This window comes from Panthera leo, chromosome D2, assembly GCF_018350215.1.
Source record: "Panthera leo isolate Ple1 chromosome D2, P.leo_Ple1_pat1.1, whole genome shotgun sequence".
Classification (NCBI taxonomy): Eukaryota; Metazoa; Chordata; class Mammalia; order Carnivora; family Felidae; genus Panthera; species Panthera leo.
In genome coordinates this window covers 12,235,090-12,254,363 of record NC_056689.1, presented here as the reverse complement: position 1 = coordinate 12,254,363, position 19,274 = coordinate 12,235,090, and the positions used below count along the sequence as shown (strand labels likewise).

The window sequence follows — 19,274 nt, the reverse complement described above, 5'->3', positions numbered from 1 at the left end:
GACAGCCCTAAGCATGGAGGTTCCTTTCCAAAGTGAATTCTTTGAAAGGTGTTAACACGTTTCACACGCATGTCAGGTGCCTTTGACGGGCGCTGGCCGTGGCCACTTAGACAAGAGAGCTGCCGTAGCTTTGGCTTTTAGGAGGGTGACCTATCAAGACAAGTAAAATCCCACTCTGCTAATCTGAAAGGCTTGGTAAAATGTCAGACAGATGAATGAGCACAGAGGAATTTGTTGTGATGTGAAGCAGAGGGAAATGTGTCCGGAGTGCCTCCTACTCACCCCCTGGGGAAGGGGGGGCATCCTGCCCTAGGGTTATGGGGATGGCCACGCCTGCCTGACACCAGACAGATGAGACTGACGTGAGTCACTTGTACTTACAGCCTGGGGGAGGGGGACACCGCAAGCCACGCAGGGTCACATCCCACGGGGCTGCCCTTGGGAACAAAGTGAGCCCCCGGGGGCTGTAGGTGGTAAGGGTGGTAGTAGCGAGAGGAGGTTCCCCAGGGAGGATGTGATCGGCTCATCTGAGTAATTCAGCGGGCTGGCGGGGAACTGAAACTCAGTACTCAGGGGTAAGTAGGAACCGTGCCTGGTGCTCGGCTCAGGGGCCGATCACGGGGCAGTGTGCGGAAAGCTTTGCACCTCGGCCATTCGAGGCCCTCCTGATTTTTACCAGATGTCAAGGCAGTGCTAGTATTGAGTCTTAGTCTTAGATCTTACACCACAATTGACTCCATGATAACCTTGACTTCAATTTAAATCTTAGTGATGATTGGGACTTAGAGGGTAGGGAAGGGCCTCCCTAAAAAGCACACCAGACACTGGACCAGGAGAGGGTGGGCCATGTGGTATGGCACTGGTATAGTGAGGGCATGTCCCCAGAGAGCACGAATTTAGGTAACCAATGCCGGGGTGCCTGGGTGGCACAGTCGGTTAAGCGTCCGACTTCGGCTCAGGTCATGATCTCGCGATTTGTGGGTTCGAGCCCTGCATCAGGCTCTGTGCTGACAGCTCGGAGCCTGGAGCTGCTTCGGATTCTGTGTCTCCCTCTCTCTCTGTCCCTTCCCCACTTGGTCTCTGTCTCTCTCTCAAAAATAAATGAATATTTTTAAAGAAAAAAATTTTTTAGATAACCAATGCCTATGGCAATAGTGACCCAAGGCAAGAGCTCTATTTGTTCTATAAAGTAGGAATTCTGTGAGGAGCTCATCCTCCCTTTCGATTTAACCTGTTGCCTAGAGAGTAGATGGAAATTCGGTTGAGTGGCTTCTTTTAGAGCCGGGCATTGTGTTCTGAGAAGTGAAATGAATGTCTTGGTCATTAGCAGTAACGTCTGGAACTCCAAAGGGGATAGAGAATATTCTAGTGAGGCCTTACATTGTGGCCTTACTATGTGCAGAGATATCTGTTACCTTGATTTACATTCTCTTCATATGTGAGGCAAGAGATTCCCAGAGTTCTGTCCCAGAGTGGGCAAGTCTTGGGCAGTGGTCCAAGAGTTTGTATTTAAAAAAGAAAAGTGCCGATGGGGCCACTTGTTGGCCAGGGCATCCAGCACTAAGATGACCACCTGAAGTTTGGCAGTCTTTTATCAGGGACGTGTTGACTGAGGGCTAGAAAGCATAACTATCCATGAACTCCATCATGTATGATGGTGGTGATATCACCTGTAAAATCTACAGATTCCCACTGTTGTTCGCTCAGTTGATCTGAAGGGGCTCCCCAGGTAACCAGGAATGTCAGAAGGGTGACTTCTTCCAGCACCGTGGATCTGGCAAGAGCCTGAGGATAGTGGAGACCATGCCCTCCTATGGGTGGAACATGCCAGAAGGCCCACGTTTGTCTCCACTCAGTAGCAGTAAAGTCTCAGTAGCCATGTCGAGCTTGTACGGAGCTGCTTCTGTGACTCAAGGCATAATAGGCAGCAGGGTATGAAGGCTCACAGGTGCAGGGTCAGTGAGAGCCTCTGTTTCCAGAAGAGCCCAGTGTGCAGCCAGCAGTCGCTGCCCTAGGGATGCATGGAGAGAAGGGTCTAGCAGGGCAGTTTCATGCATCAGAAGCACGTAGATAGCATATGGTGGTCATGGGTGGTCCAGAGACTTCAGGAAGAATATGAGGAGGTTGTTTAAACCCTTATGGTGAAGGGGTCTCAGAGAATGCGTGTTGTAGGCTTTTGTTAGAGGGAGCCAGATTTACAGTGAAGCACTTTACAAGTAAGTGTGTCAGTGAGAACAAATAAACTGTGCAAATGAGGAATACATTGCCTCCAGAACTCCCCCCAAACTAGAAGATGTTGGACTTGTATTCACTTGTAGTAAGTACTGAGAGGGTCCATAACTCTTTGTTTTTTATTTTTTATTTTATTTCAGAGAGAGAACGAGCAGGGGATGGGCGGGGTGGCGAGAGGGAAAGAATGAGAGTGTCCCAAGCAGGCTCCACACTCAGCACGGAGCCTGACGAAGGGCTAGATCCTATGACCCTGGGACCATGACCTGAGCCAAAATCAAGAGTCAGAGGTTCAACCAGCTGAGCCACCCAGGTGTCCCTTAATGTTTTGTTTTTGTTTGTTTTTTTTTATTTTCGTAACACTTAAAAAAGTTTTTCTTTAGCATTTATTTATTTTTGAGAGACAGAGACAGGGAATGAATGAGGGAGGAGCAGAGAGAGAGGGAGACACAGAGTCTGCAGCAGCTCCAGGCTCTGAGCTGTCTGCACAGAGCCGGACATAGGGCTCGAGCTCATGAACCGTGAGATCATGACATGAGCCGAAGTCAGACGCTCAACAGACTGAGCCACCCAGTCGCCCCTATTTTTTTAACTCTTTATTGACCGTGTCAGAGATGGAGCAGCCCTTAACTTACCAACAGATTCTCAGGAATTTAACCAAGGTGGTAGGGCCGCACGCTGTGTGGGGGTCAGTGTCCTGTTCCCTTTCTGTGAGCTCTTTTATGGATGTTGTATGGCTTGGATGAATATGTCAAATGGATATCCTTGGAGGAGGATGTCATCCATGTTGGCATACCCACGATCCTGGAGAAGGTTGGGTGCAGTTAAGATCTTGCCTGCAAAGACCGTGTGCTAGGGCAACGCTGTTGGGTCCCCCATACGGAGCCCGGTCACCATGTACGACTGCCTTTGGCGATGAAGGCACATGGCACCTGAGAGGTTGCTCAAATAGACACTGAGCAGAACATATTAGCCCACTTGGTAATAGCCAGATATTTATTAGTGGCTGATGGGACGGAGTCAGTAATTTAAAAAATACTGGGCATTGGGTCTGGTGCCTTAATGGATGGGGCCACCACATTAAGGCCGCAGTAAAGTCCTGTGAGACACTGTTCATTGCCTTTCGGGTTTAAGAACAGGCCAAATTCAGCTGTTAATTGGAGAGGCAGCAGTTAATCCACCCTTCACTCAAATCAGGTCTTACATAGTAAGTTTTGATCTTTGAAGGTCCTGTTTAATTTACATCGGGCCGTATTAGGTGCTTGCACTGAGAGGTCTGTAGGGTCCCATTGCGTTCAAATCAACTTCTAACTGTGAAGATTTAATTTAATAGTAATTTGTTGAGTCAGAGCCACCATGCCCACATGGGATAATCTAAGGCAATGGGTGCCGTGACCATGGGAAAATGAGGCAAAACAATAGTTCTTTTGGTTAGGATGAGTCATACCTATTTGTCTTCTGTTTCACGTTCCAGAACTCTCTAGGGTTACGTGGGGACCTCATGTTTACATTTAGTGGCATCTCCAGGTGTAACTGTAATTGGAGCCCCGGGACTGATTAAGTCCCTGAGGGTTTGCCGGTTGGTGCATTTCAGCAGGTATTAAAGCTGATTCAGAACCGACGTTGTCAGGCACAGGGGTATCCAGCACTCGTTTACTGGTTGGCTATGTAAATTATTTCAGTAAATGTTGGATTTCCCATTGGGTCATTGGGTCCCACTGTGGACCTCTGCTTGCAGTCCTTTTTTTCCTTTCATCTCCTCCCCGGTGTCCAGTTTCTTTCCATTTTCTGTCCAGTTTCTTTCTTTCATTTCCCGTCCCCTTTTCTTTTTGCATCACTGGATTAACTCTGGGTGCAGGTAGGTGGGGGAATCCTCTACCCCGCTCGTATTTCTGCATTTCCGCCTCCACAGAGCCTCAAATCGGTACCACGGGGTTGGGGCCTTCCCTGGGCAGCGGTTGCTTTCATATGTTTTCAGGACCCCGGGCTTGTGTCAGGGTCGAACTAACCCCGTGCCGTGCCCCAGGGGTACCACGGTTTCCCCGATAACTCCGAGGATCAGGATGTTCCTTGCAGCCAGGCAGAGGTGGCCGAGCAGCCCAGCAGGCAATGGGCTGGAACTGAGCTCTGCTATGGCCCTGCCTTTTCTTTGTTTTTTGGGGCTTTCTGTACAGATTCCCTGGGAGTATTTCTACTTCTACCTGTATAAAGGGTCAGCACTCACTTTCTGTCTCTGATCGTTCATGGTGCGGACTTTCTGAGTGTTGACGGGGAGAGGCTTGGGAGGCTGACGGCCCACCTCGTAGGGAGCCATCTCTTCCTCCAGGGAATGCCAGTCAATCTGCTTGGGGTTGGGTCCACCTCCAGGAAGGTCGTATTGCTTATGGGTCTGGTATGGACCAGCGGGCCCATGACTGCAGGATCGGTCCTTTGGCTCCTGTAAGCGGCTGCGCGGGGCCCAGGCGCACTGGCTTATGGATGGGATGCTCAGAGCTGACCCACCAGACATCAGTCGAACCCAACAGCACATCACACTGGGGCATAGTCAATAACAGTTTTCACCTTGGGGACGGGGACATTTTCGGTGGGAGGAGAGGACAAACACCGAACAAAGACGACACACAGTGCTGCGTAGGCCAGAGTGCAAGTCGGCCAGCCCCAGGCAGCCTCAACTGTGGCGGGGAAGTTAGTTACATCTGACAAAGTGTCTTCCATAGCGGTTGGGCCATGCAGTTCACGAGGCCAGCTGCTTTGATCCCCTCCTGTTCACCCCAGCAGTGCGGGAGGGATCCTGCCCAGGGGTTATGGGGATGGCCATACATGCCTGACACTGGACAGATGAGGTTGACATGAGTCACTTGTGCTCACAGCCTGGGGGAGGGGGACACCGCAAGCCACGCAGGGTCACATCCCACGAGGCTGCCCACGGGAACAGAGGGCACCAGCCACCAGCGGCTGTAGGTGTAAGGGTAGTAGTAGCAAGAGGAGGTAGCGTCCCTGGTTCCCCAGGGACGGCTCGTCTGAGGAATTCAGTGGGCTGGCAGGGAACTGAAAGTCAGTACTCAGGGTTAAGTAGGAACCGTGCCTGGTGCCCTCAGCTGGTGCCCTCGCAGGCAGCGGCGGGTAGCCTGGGGCCTTATGCCTAGAAGCAGAGAGGGCAGGAGAACCGAGGTCCTCCCGATTTTACCAGATGTCAAAGCAGCACATAGCACTGAGTCCCAATTGCAAGCCTCACACAGCAGAGCGTGCCCTTTCTTTATCAAGCTTTGTCTCTTTCCCCCCCCAGCTGAGGAATGTGATCCAATTACTTTGAACGGCCCAACAAATTCTGATGCGCCACATGAGGTAAGAATCATTTTGGTTCTATTTTCACCCTTAGGTGCCTGCTAATCCAACTGGAAGGTCTTAGAGATTCTCTTCCAGAGCTTTGAAAATAAGGAAGAAGATTTCTAGGTAATAAAATAAGTCTGGAAATGATCTTGAAGCATCCCAGTTGTACGGGATATTGACAAAACGTCTGTTGCTTTCAGTAACTATGGTACCTTTGATCCGTCCTTTGAAATGAATATGTATCTATATGCTAAACACAGACCATCGATGTTTATTAAGCCGCAACAAAACTGGATAGTCCTATGCCATTTTTGTAATGCTTTTATAAAACTTTACTCAGGGGGCGCCTGGGTGGCTCAGTCGGTTAAGCGTCCGACTTCGGCTCAGGTCACGATCTCACAGTCTGTGAGTTCGAGCCCCGCGTCGGGCTCTGGGCTGATGGCTCAGAGCCTGGAGCCTGCTTCCGATTCTGTGTCTCCCTCTCTCTCTGCCCCTCCCCCATTCATGCTCTGTCTCTGTCTCAAAAATAAATAAAAAAATAAAATAAAAGGGTTGTCTTTAAAAAAAAAAAAAAAAACTTTACTCAGATATGAGAAGTCAAACTTCACATCATTTTTATTGTCTTTTTCCAAAAAGCAAATCCATGTGTTGTTTTCTGATTCTAAAAGAATGTTCTTTTAAACTCCAGATAGGACAAAAATGTACCCCCAAAATTGAGAATTGCCTGTCATTCATTCCATTGTTCACCTTTTGAGGTACCTCCTTCCAGAAGCTTCCTTGGGTCACCGTGTGTTTCAGTCACTTCTGGTACTGTCCAGTCCATTTCTTTCCACTCGCTCGGAGCTTATTAGCCAAATTGCATAATGCTTCACATCTGCTGAACTATATTTAGAGTGTCAAATGTCTCAAAAAGCCTGTCTTGCCTCACGATGGACTGGTTCGGTCCTGCCCGTTCCATAACACCCAGTTAATTTTTAGCAAGACAAATTGGAGGTTTTGTTTAGGCTTGCTTGTCAAACATCAGTCTGTCATAAGTTATTAATAGTGATACTCCTGGAGAGTCAAATCACTTTTGCAATAAAGCAAAGTTACACAGTAGTTGATAAAACAGTCAACTTTAATTGTATACATCTCTCTTGAAAGTTGTCAGTGACGCTGCTTTTAACTCTGGTTTGGGGCTTTTTAGTCACCCACTGTGAATATCATATACTTATTTATTTTTTTGTACTTTTTAAATGTTTATTTTTGAAGGAGAGAAAGAGTGTGAGTGGGGGAGGGGCAGAGAGAGAGGGAGAATCGAAGCAGGCTCCAGGCTCTGAGCTGGCAGCACAGAGGCCTATGCCAGACTCGAACTCATGAACTGTGAGATCACGACCTGAGCTGAAGTCGGACACTTAACCGACTGAGCCACCCAGGCGCCCCTCACATTCTTATTAATTAATCCTCAGCAGTTTCCTTGGAATTACAACCTAAGGATTGATTTTGGCACTGACTGCCTTTAAACAACTTTAGTAAACCCAAACTATGAAATTTTCTTTTCTTGCACTCCTTAATTTGTTTGGCAAAGTTTTGCTCCTCACACGTTTTGTAACATGATACAGACTCCCATGAAGATACAAGAATGTTGTTTGTTTAGCTTGATTTTAGGGATTTTCCAAAACCAGTTAAGATTAGGTACCGAATATACCTTAGGACGCTGTTTAATAATTTTTTTTTTTTAATTTTAGTGTCATAGATCTGGCTGCTTGAAGTAAAGACAATACTAAAAGATGAAAAATAAAATAAAAATTAAAAGAATTTTTTAAAAATTAAAAAAAAGATGAAAATAGATTTGTCAACAAATAAAAGGGGAAGAAACGTATTTGAGGTTTTTTTTTTTCAGTTCCGTTTTAAAAGAGAATGTCTTCTATTCCTGTGAAAAGTAGGACACTACCTTGCTACTTCAGTTAGTTATTTCTTTGCATAATCTATAGGATTTGTTCTAACTGCTAGATATCCAGAAGGATTCTTTGAAACCAACTTGGCAGACAGAACAAAGAAAACTCACTAGGGGAGAAACATTTAAAAAAACAAACAAAAACCCCCACAGTCCATTTTCTAGAGCTCAGACTTTAAATTTTTTTTAATGTTTATTCATTTTTTGAGAGAGATAGAGCACGAATGGGGGAGGGGCAGAGAGAGAGGGAGACACAGAATCCGAAGCAGGCTCCAGGCTCTGAGCTGTCAGCACAGAGCCCGATGCGGGGCTCGAACTCACAGACTGCAAGATCATGACCTGAGCCGTAGTGGGACGCTCAACCGACTGAGCCACCCAGGCACCCCTCTAGAGCTCGGACTTTAAAGGCAAGCTGAAAATATGCTCTTTAGAATATTTAACACTTGATATGTTCGTGATTTTTATCATTTTAGGACTAAAACTCACTCTAGCAAGAGTGCCTCCTTTGAATGATGCAGAGGGAAAACGCTGTAGTGTCCTGGTACACAAGATCAAACTCTGACATCTCGGACAGAATTTCGTAATAAAGAATCCTTTATTTTAGGAACTTAAAATCAATACCCTATCTACTAGATCCTGTCCTACTACTTCAGTTTATCAAAAGTTGCATTTGCTGAGCATACACTTGGAGCCCAGATCTGGACTGGGTGTTCTTGGGTGTAAGAAAAAGTGGGAGGGGAACGGACAAGGGAAGACCGCAGCAGGGCTTACGGACTTGCTGGAGAAGCAGCGTGCACACAACATTAGATTCTGGATGTGGGGATGCTTCACAGGGTTGAAAATTTTCCATGGAACGAGGGGCACATGGGTGGCTCAGTCAGTTGAGCGGCTGACTTCGGCTCAGGTCATGATCTCATGGCTCAAAGGCTCGTGAGTTCGAGCCCCGTGTTGGGCTCTTTGCTGACAGCTTAGAGCCTGGAGCCTGCTTCCCATTCTGTGTCTCCCTCTCTCTCTGCCCCTCCTCTGCCCACGTTCTTTCTGTCTCTCTCTCAAAAAATAAATAAATGTAAAAAAAAAATTTTTTAATATCCGTGGAACTTTATGTTCAAGAAAACATTCCCCAGAACCTTTATGAAACAATAAAGTTTCAACTACTTTAACTACCTGCACAAACATATAGCAAATGATAGTTAAAGCAAAATTTGTTCCAGTTTATAACCAATGATATCCATGCCAAGAGGAGGCTGAAGTAATAATAAAAATAATAAATATCAGGATGCTAACTTGGAGTTCGAGGTTATGGAAAGAATGACATTTTCCTCTATGTTATTTGGTTTTACCAAAGTAAAGAGTTTATTTTTCTTTCTTTCTTTCTTTCTTTCTTTCTTTCTTTCTTTCTTTTCTTTTCTTTTCTTTTCTTTTCTTTCTTTTTTCTTTAAGTTTTAGAAACCACGTAAAAGTACTGGTTTATTTAGCTGTGATGAAAGTGTCATGCTAACATGCAATGTTAATAATAAAGGAAATTGAATGTAGGGCATATAGGGCCTGTCTTTACCATCTTCTCAAGTTATATGTAATTCTAAAACTATTCTAAAATAAAAATGTATTTTAAAAACCACACTAAGTAAAATTTAGAATGTAGAAAAATGAAAAAACTCATTCACAATTCCACTGCTCTGATATAACCATTGTTTGACATTTGGATGTATTCCCTTGTACACTTTTTTATATGAATAATTGTCAAAACTGTCAGTGAGATTTGCTTTTCTTATGTAATGTTATCTCACAAACATTTTTTAAGTTTATTCATTTATTTTGAGAGAGAGGGGTGGCGGGGAGGGAGAGAGAGAGAATGCCAAGCAGGCTCCACACTGTCTGCCTGATGCGGGGCTCGAACTCACGAACCGTGAGATCATGACCTGAGCCGAAGTTGGACACTCAACCAACTGAACCACCCAGGCGCCCCTATTTCACAAACATTTTATCCAGTTTGCTACATGGCTTTGCCATCAGTTTGAATGGGTCCATGGTATGACCATCTCTACCACAGAAGTAGATTCTAGGATGTGTGTCTGAGGGCAGGGCGAGGGCCTCCCCCTGCGACGAGGGATGGTATAGGTCAGTGCTCTGACAAAAGAGCCCCTGACGAACGCTTTGTCTGGAGCTGAAGTATTAGGAGATCCTAGGTGATAAGACTGAGGGATATGTTGGAGCCAGGGCCCCAGAGCCTTGAGTGCCAGACACAGGTTGATAGAAATTATTGGGGGTTGTAAGTCGTGGCCATATGACCCTACGGGACCCCAGGGGGACTGGAGAGAAGATGGGGGTAAATTTTAAGCCTGTGACTGGGAGATGTTTCTACCAAGAATGGAAATAGAGAATTCGGATAGAAGATAAGATTCGTGTGTTGCTGGGATTAAGTTCCGCTTGTGGGTTGGGGAAAAAGGAGATACACGTTTGTAGAGTGAGGGGTATGTGAGATTTGTGGCAATGCCTGGTAAGTGCTAGAAAACGCAGCACTAGGTACTGATTTAGGACTCGTGCATCAGGACCTTACAGTTGAAGCCTCAGGAGCGGACGAGACTGCCAAGGAGAGAGTCCTTGTAGAAAAGCAAAGAGAGGAGCCAAGGGTGGAAGTTGTGGAACACCTCACTTTGGAGGCCAGCGGAAGAAAAGAGCTCAGAAGCAGAAACCGGTCATCGGGACAAAAACGTGATTGCCAGTCTTAAAGAGTGAGCAGGCGACAAGAAAGTTCATGCAGTCCTGTCAGATTGCTTAAGGTGGCAAGGACAAATAGTAAATCCTTGTTGGAGAGTGTTAGAAAATATGGGGAAAAAAGGCTTCTTTTTTCTCAAGATGGGAAACATCCGATTTTAAAGGATAAGGTATTATCGAGGAGCAGAGAGATTAAAACGAGGAGGAGAAGTGTAATAATTAGTGGGATTTGTTTTCCCTGTGGAAGGTAGAGAGGATTAACGTTCTTAGCAAATACTTATTGATAATACGGTTGAAAATGTTCTGTGGGGAACATGCAACACATTGATTGCCCTCAAGGAATGTGTTATCTGGTAGGTAAGATAAGGTATAGGCACACAGGTGTTCGATAAATAGAGGCACGGATAGATGAGTTAACATTTTAAAAGTAAGAACCTCGGCTCTTTCATAGGCCAAAAAGGCGAGATAGGTAAAGATACAGACATTCTTTTTAATGTTTGTTGTTGTTGTTGTTTTAGAGAGTTAGTGAAAGCGGGCGAGAGGGGCAGAGGGGAAGAGAGACAGAATCTTTTTTTTTTTAAATATTTATTTTGAGAGAGAGAGAGAGAGAGAGAGAGAGAGAGCATGTATGCTTGATCAGGGGAGAGGGGCAGAGGGAGAGAGAGAATCCCATGCAGGCTCCATGCTCAGCACAGAGCCCGATGAGGGGCATGATCCTACCACCCTGGGATCATGACCTGAGCTGAAATCAAGAGTCCAAAGCTCAACCGACTGAGCCAACCAGATGCCCCACAAACATTTTTTTTATACATAAAGACTCTAGAAGCTGAGATAGCTGATGCCAGATTTGAGTTGGGTCTTGAATGGCAACACTTGAATGGGGCAGGAAGGGAGGAAATCTAGCAAAGAGATTAGGGAGTTAAAGGGTTTATTCTGTCCATACAGCAGGGAGGCCACAGGCCATCGTGAACAAGGCAGTAGCATGGTGGTGTTTGATAAATAAGAAATGGATTGCAAGAGGTTAGATGATGCCACATCCATCCACCCACTTAGCCATCCATCCAGCCAGCCAGCCAGCCATCCATCCACCCGTCCACTCATCCATCCATTCACCCACCCAGTCACCCATCCATCCATCCATCCATCCATCCATCCACCCACCCACCCACCCATTCACCCATCCATCCATCCATCCATCCATCCATCCACCCACCCAGTCACCCATCCATCCATCCATCCATCCATCCATCCATCCATCCACCCACCCACCCAGTCACCCACCCATCCATCCATCCATCCACCCACCCAGTCACCCATCCATCCACCCAGTCACCCATCCATCCATCCATCCATCCATCCATCCATCCATCCATCCATCAAGTATTTTATACCACTACTCTCTTAGGTGTGGGGATACAATGGTGACTGCTTAGAGCTACACTCAGAATTAGCATTTGAAATCTCTGGCCTGGAAAGCTGAGTAGGAATGTTTTTGGATGCTCCCAGAACAGAGGCTCCATAGGCAGGTAAGCTGAGAAACTCTCCCTTGGATTCTTGGACAATCTCAGCACATATCTGTAAGGGAAAAGAGAGAGGAGATGGCTGAGTTCATGTGACAGGGAGGCAGACTTGTCTGAACAGAGAAAGCCTTGTTTCCCCCACCTCCTCAGCATGCCTGTTAACCCCTGCATCCAGCGTTTCCTCTCAGCTCCGCTCTGGGAAGTGCTGCTCCGGGCCAAGTCCTGGAGCGCCAAGGTGGGAGCACGGTCTCCGTCTCCCAGACAGGGGAGCTTCCTGAAAGAGTCTCCCTGTAGAGTGATGGCATAAGAACAGAGCTTTAGCCAAGTCATCCTAGCGGTGGCTGGTCCAGGGAATGGCTAGGAGGAAACACCGAGGTTCTTTGGCTCACCCGGGAATGCGATCCCAAGGGCTTAGGTACAGGACGTGGAAGGGGGAATGAAGAAGGGAGGGTAGCATTCTGAGGGTAGCACATCTGAACATCTGTGTTGATGTCTAGGGCTGCTGTTGCAAAGCACCACAGCAGGGGTGGCTTCAGTAACAGAAATGCATGGTGTCCCAGCTCTGGAGCCCGTAAGTCTGAGATCAAGGTGTGAGCAGGGCCCGTTCCTTCTGAGGGCGCCGGGGGCAGGCTCTGTCCTAACCTCTGTCCTTGCTTGTTGATGGCTGTCTTTTCCCTGTGTCTTCACCTCATGTTTCCTCTGTCTCTGTGCACAAATGCCCCCTCTTTGTAAGGATACCAGTTGATCTTTTTTAAGCTCTTAAAAATGTCATCAAGCACATCATAAATGCTTTACGGGTGTGTGATTCATAAGTCAGACTGACCAGGAACAAATAGGACAATGAAGCCTGTTATTACTGGCAGTAGTGCTTTGGAGAGAAATGAAGCAGGAGAAGGGGGCAGGGAGCCCCACACGGTGGGAGTTGCCATTTGTAATAGGAAAGTGGACACAAGCTTGCTGTGTTAAGGGTACCAGAGCAAATGACATATCTTTGGAACATGTTCTAAAAAAAACCAGTCAAGGCAGAAGGTGGGGAGAGTCCCCAGAAATCAAGAGCTGTGCTGGCTCAGGTACCAGCAGCCTCACCCCTTCCGCCCGCACAGGCCCTGGTGTGGCAATGTGGCTTGCACGGGACCCACAGGCCAGGTTCCTCCCTCCAGAAACCCACAGAGGAGCTGAGCTGGCAGGACACGCAAGGGACAAACACGGCTTGAGGCATTGACCTCAGGGGTTTAATCAGGCACATGCATCTTGAGAGTGGCCCCTCAGAGTTTTCTAGGACTCTCTCCTGTGCGGGGTTAGTGCTGTTTTCTGGGGGGAACAGGGGTAGAGAGGCATTAGTGAGACCACCCTACTGGCCATGTTTCAGAAGAGAGGCAGGCTGGGTAGAGAGGAGGGAGTGTTGTAGGAGCTCTGAGCTTCCAGAACAGGAAAAGGGAGGGCAGAACCTTCCTAAACCCAGGAGTAGATTCTAAAAGCCCCATAGGTGATTCTTTTTTTTTTTTTTTTAACTTTTAATTCTTTTAAATGTTTATTTAATTTTGAGAGAGAGAGAGAAAGAGACGTGGGGGAGGGGCAGAGAGAGAGGAAGAGAGAGAGAATTCCAAGCAGGCTCTGCAATGTTGGCACAAGCCTAACTCGGGGCTGGAACTCAGGAACCATGAGATCATGACCTGAGCTAAAATCAAGAACCGTAAGCTTGACCGACTGAGCCACCCAGGTGCCCCTACAAGCCCGGTAGGTGATTCTGATGCCTCCCACTTCCTCCCCCGCAAACAAAACCACTGGATAGGAGGGATAGCATCTGGCCACTGGTTAGATTCACCTATTCTACGGCAGCGTTGATAGATGAATAATTTTAGTTTATGGTAACATAAATCAGCAGTGGAAGGTGTTGTGAGATTAGTCACAAATGTACCTGTCACCTTTCATCTGCCATATTCTCCCCCCACCCTACCCTTCTTGGCCATTTTTAGATAATGCACGAGCCCGACATGACTGTGCACGTGGGAGGGGCAGGGGTCCTGTGCATCTCAAGTGGCTGCTGTAGGATCTGGCACTGAAAACAGTAATGAGAATCCTTAAGGACAGATGTAAAAACGTGATGGGGCACCTGGGTGGCTCAGTCGGTTAAGTTTCAGGTCATGATCTCGAGGTTTGTGGGTTCGAGCCCTGCGTCGGGCTCTGTGCTGACAGCTCAGAGCCTGGAGCCTGCTTCAGATTCTGTGTCTCCCTCTCTCTGCCCCTCCCCCATTTGTGCTCTGTCTCTCTCTCTCTCAAAAATGAATAAACATTAAAAAAATTTTTTAAAAAACATGGAAAGCACCTGTTAGTGGCCCACAGAAAACAGATATAAATTTTCTTACTAACATTAGTGCCCACCTATGATCTGCTTAGCCCAACAATTCTGGACCCTGGCTGCACATTAGGAATCACTGGGAGAACATTTATAATGCACCAGTGCCTGGGTCCCATTCCCCAGAGATGCCAGCTGGACTGCTTTGGGGTGGGCTCCCGTCACTAGTATTTCTTCATGTCCTGGGAACGTCTCTGTGTTGCAGAGTGAGAAAGCCTGGGGTAAACCAGGCATCCACATCCACGGGGTGAGGGGTCCAGACAGGCCACAGCGTCAACTCTTCATGTTCCGTGTGTGCAGGCTGCTCCCACATGCTCCCGGGTATGGCCCTATGTGAGTGTCTGTCTCTAAATTTCCCCTTTTTATAAGAACACCAGTCCTGTTAGATGAGGGCCCACCCTGATGACCTCTCTTTAACTTGATTACCTCCATAAAGACCTTATTTCCAAAATATTCTGAGGTTAGGACTCTGACATATGAATTTGGAGTTGGGGGCGGGGCGGGGGGGGGGCACAATTCAACCCAAAACAATATTGAGTGATTTGGTGTTGAGTATTTTACAGCATTTATTTGGACTCTGATATTCCATAGGCATTTAATGAGTGGAATGGGTGGGTGAATACATGTCCTCTAGTATTGGGGGTATTGTATGTGCTGGCCACTGATCTGTGCAGAAAACACACACAGCCTGATTGTTTACATCCTGTTCCAAGCAGAATGTCGGAGCTTTCCCAAGTACCCTCCATGCGAAAGTTACGTTCTTAGGAAAAGAAGATGAGGGAAGTATTATTTCCTCTCTTTTTTTTCTTTTGCATGGGTGTAATTATTTTGTATCTGGTTGTAATCACACCGTACAATGTCATGATTTCCTTCTTTCACGTAATGCAGTACCCTAAGCATCCTTTCCAAGAAGTTAATGGTATGTAATCAAAAGAGTAATAATTATAATTAACATTTTTAAGCCCAAGAGTTCTTCCAAGCACTCAGCTATGTGGACTCAATCTTCCAAATGACTCAGTGGGACGTACTATTTCTACGTCCGTCCGTTTTACAGATGCACGCTGCTACACAGAAGGGTTGAATAATTTAAGGTCACACAGCTACTGAGTAGTAGAGCCAAGATTTGTTTTTCATTTTTCTGAAATTCATTTATTTAAATTCAAGTTAGTTCACATACAGTGTAGTATTGGTTTCAGGAGTAGAACCCAGCAATTCATCAGTTACATGTAACACCCAGTGTAGAGCCAAGATTTGAGCCATGGAGGCATTCTGATTTTGGGAATCTGTTTCCTCCTTTATGAAATGGGTATAATCGTGCCAGGAGACTGAGGGAAAATGTTCGATAAATACCTGGTTAGTATTGCATCTAAATGAACTCCATCCCGTACTTGAATCACTCATCCTGTTCCAAGCTTGTCTCCTCACTTCCAGCTCAAGCCTGATTGAAATTTTGAGGCCCAAAGAGGGATGTCATTCCCCTCTCCTTCCCCAAATGAGAACTCAGCACCATATAATGGCCTGATGTGGACAAAGCACTCCCAGCTGACTGTTTACATCTGCCCCCACAACAGCCAAGCCCAGCCCCTTCTCTCCCTGTGATGTATCACACGCCTCCTACCTGAGCAGGGTGCTTTCAAGATGGCGTCCATCCACTTGGCCATGGGCAACTTGCCCCACTGTCCCACCATTAGGGACAGGGACGGCCCTGGCCAGCTTGTGGCTTCCTCATATACACAGGTTCCAGCCTCCCAGTGGCAGAAGTATTGCGCCTCAGTCACAAAGAGCGAGAGGCTGGTCTTTCCATTCTGTCAAGCACCCCACACAGGTGGTGATCCTGAGGCCCCCTCATCTGGCGTGGGTGGGCCAGAGAGGTGCCCCTTCCTCTTAAAGGCAGAGGAAGGGAAACTTCTTCCGCCAGTTCCTTCAAAGAAGTCTCTTCCTCTTATATAGGCTGAATGTGGGGTTGGGGTAATTGTCACACCACCTCTTTTGGTCCACTTTGTAACTCATCCTTTGGGGTTCCCCTGGCCCCTTTCTGTGGAATGCATGTATGCCATTGTCCTCAGCATGGGGCCCCAGTCAAAACTCTTAAGAACCCTAGGAAAATATCCTATCTCACATCCTGTTATATTATATTCTTGGCCATGAGTCACTTAAGAGTTTCCTTATCATGGGACTTGAGGCTGTTTCAGGTTTTTTTTTGCTGTCCTAAACCCTGCTGTGGGGAACTTCCTTCCCCCGCACCCCCCCCCCCCAGCCCCCCATGTAAGGCTGTATATTCCTTACACTACATTTGCATCTGTATTTACAGACTAAACCTAACAGGCCAGACTGCCAGTCTCTTCTTCCGCTGAGTAAGTTCTAAGACCTCAAGTCAGTTCCTAGTGACAAATGCCACCAAATACAAAGAAGATGCTGTTTTTATCTGTTGAAAGCCTATCAGTAACCAAGTGATTTCTTTGAAGTTAAACAAGCCTCTCAAAAATAGAGTTGCACATGATGTTGCCCAGAGTAGATGGGGGGCAGGGGGCCCACACGCAGTTTTTAAGCCATGGAACAGCAGCTTTGCTTGTTGATAGTATTATCCAAAGTACCACGTGATGACCAAGACTGAAGTCCTGAACCTTTGTAATCCGGAAAACTATCTTCATTAACGAGCGATGCTAAAGTCACAGCCCAAGAAACTGATTAATCTTGTATCTTGTGTATTCGTCAAAGCGACAGAAGTCTTTTATTTCCAACACATGTTTTCTGTCTTAGGTGGGACTCCCCCCTGTGACCTTGACCCCTCACCTACCATCCATGCCTTACATTTCTTCCAACTCTGGGTCCTACCTTCTTCCCAGCTCCCAGAAGCTCACGCCTAATTCTTGTGCCTTATTTCCTAAGCTCCTGTTAGCATCCGACTTCGGCTCGGGTCATGATCTCATGGCTTGTGAGTTGGAGCCCCACGTTGGGCTCTCTGCTTTCAGCGCAGAGCCCCCTTCAGATCCTCTGTCTCCCTCTCACTCTGCCCCTTCCTCGCTTGGGCACACTTTCTCTCTCAAAAATAGATGTCTAAAAATAAAATGTCAATATTTGCAATATACTAGAAATTACATTCTTTCCAACCAATTAAACCAAAACATCATGTAAAATTGTGAAAGCTTACGTAGTTTACTAATTTTTAAAGACCTTATTATTAAAGCAGTTTTAGGTTTACAACAAAATTGGGAGGAAGGTACAGAGATGTCTTTTTTTTTAATTTTTAATGTTTATTTATATTTGAGAGAGAGTAAGAACCAGCAGGGGAGAGGCAGAGAGAGAGGGAGACAGAATCTGAAGCAGGCTGCAGGCTCTGAGCTGTCAGTACAGAGCCCGATGTAGGGCTGAAACTCACAAGCCACGAGATCACAATCTGAGCCAAAGTCGGACACTTAACCAACTGAGCCACCCAGGCACCCCAAGAGATTTCTTTTTTCTAAGTTTGTTTATTTATTTTGAGAGAGAGCACACTAACTGGGGAGAGGCATAGAGACAGGGAGAGAGAGAATCCCAAGCAGGCTCCGAGCTGGCAGCACAGAGCCCAGTTTGGGGCTCAGTCCCATGAATTGCAAGATCATGACCTGAGCCGAATCAAGAGTCGGACGTTTAACCGACCGAGCTACCCAGGCCCCCCTAATCCTGACCGCTTAGGAAGTGGGTTTGGGCCCAGACGTGTAGATTGACAGCTCGGCATCTTCAGAGCTGAAGGGGACCACAAAAATCATGTTGTTGGCGATTTCTTTTGTTTCATAGTGGAGGGAACCAGTGTCAGTCGATTGAGGGGTGGAGTTGGGACCTTGTCCAGCGTCACTTGCCCACCCCCGATGCCCAGCATTTCTGAGTCAGTAACAGCTGCCAGTTACCAGTTGCCGCTGGGCCGCTCGCCTAGGGAGATTTTAGGCTTTTCCCACAGTTCTAGATGATATCCGTCTGGCAGAGTAGCCTGGGTAAGAGCTACTGGAATAAAACCGGTAAATGGCAAGGTCGCTCTTTCCTTCAAATTGTATTGGGAGGTAGTTGGCAAAACCCTCACTGCCTTGGCAGAGCAACTGGTCTGCCAGACTCTCTGCGAACCCGAAGCAATTACGTGCGTTATAATAACAGAGAACGGACCCAAGTGGCACTTGCTGTTGATGGTATCTTACCTGAGTCAGCCCGGCAGGCTGCTACCTGCTCTGAGTGATACGTGGCGATCCTTTTCAAGCGCCAACAAGACCTGTCTCATAGACTGGTGAGCCCTTTGCTTTGTTCTTTGAGGGACAAGCAGATAGTTCTGGCTTCGGGAAGTACTTGGCAGTGTCTCACTTCGTCCCTGAGACGATGTTTCGAGAATGAGGAAGCAGTGCTCTTAGAGAAAACTAGAAAACTTTCCCTAGAGCCTCTACTTGCTATTTTTAACTCTGGTGAGAGGGACTCCCTTTGGCTTTGAGGCCAGTATCTACCAATCCAAAATTTTAGACCGCACTTTCTTGAAACAGGCTGTGGGGTGGGGGGGGGGGAGGGGGGTGGTTCTTGATACACAGCTGCCTGGGCATTGAGAGGACGGAGAAGGAATTTCAAGGGTGGGTTTCGCTGGACCAGAAAGCACCTGTTCTGTAAGTCCATGTATCCCTCACCTCCCCCTTTCCCTGCTCCCTCCCTCCTTCATTTACCCACCGTCCCATCCTGTCCCTGCTGTTGACTGTCTAACCTCTACTATAACGTGCCTGGGGTGCCACATTGGGGGAGCAGATACACAAGCCACTAGAAAGTTAAAATTAGGGGAGTAGTACCAGGTGAATTTGATTAGGGTCTTTCCGAGGGGCAGATCTCTTCTTTGTCTTGATTCTCTAGACGGTTCTGCCCCATACACACAAGGATCTGATTCTGTTTCCCAGGATAGAACTTAACGTCCTCGAGTTGTATCATCTGACTTTTTCTAGACTAAATTTATGTGTCTGGCATGGTGACCTCCCACTGACCTGCCTCTCTCTGCTTGTCCCATCTGTCTTACGAGACAGATCATCACAGGAAACAAACCCTCCACCTCAGACTCTGAAGTCCCTTCCCCCCCCCCCCCAACCTTGTACCCTTTTCTCTCTCGCTCCCTCCCCCGCCCTCAGGCTCAGCACACAACAGCCCTCCACCTGTCTGGCGTTTCGACGGGCTCTTGCTGATTTTTGGT

General features: G+C 47.1%; 1 protein-coding gene across 7 annotated transcripts in view; it reads left to right on the top strand.

The window, feature by feature from the left end:
* EDARADD (EDAR associated death domain) overlaps positions 1–19,274 on the top strand; it is a 115,222-nt gene that overhangs the window by 46,300 nt on the left and 49,648 nt on the right. For all 7 annotated transcript variants that reach the window (XM_042908344.1, XM_042908348.1, XM_042908347.1 and 4 more), the window contains one exon: positions 5,516–5,574. In XM_042908344.1, coding sequence (XP_042764278.1) covers positions 5,516–5,574 — 59 coding nt within the window. The remainder of the gene's footprint in view (positions 1–5,515; positions 5,575–19,274) is intronic.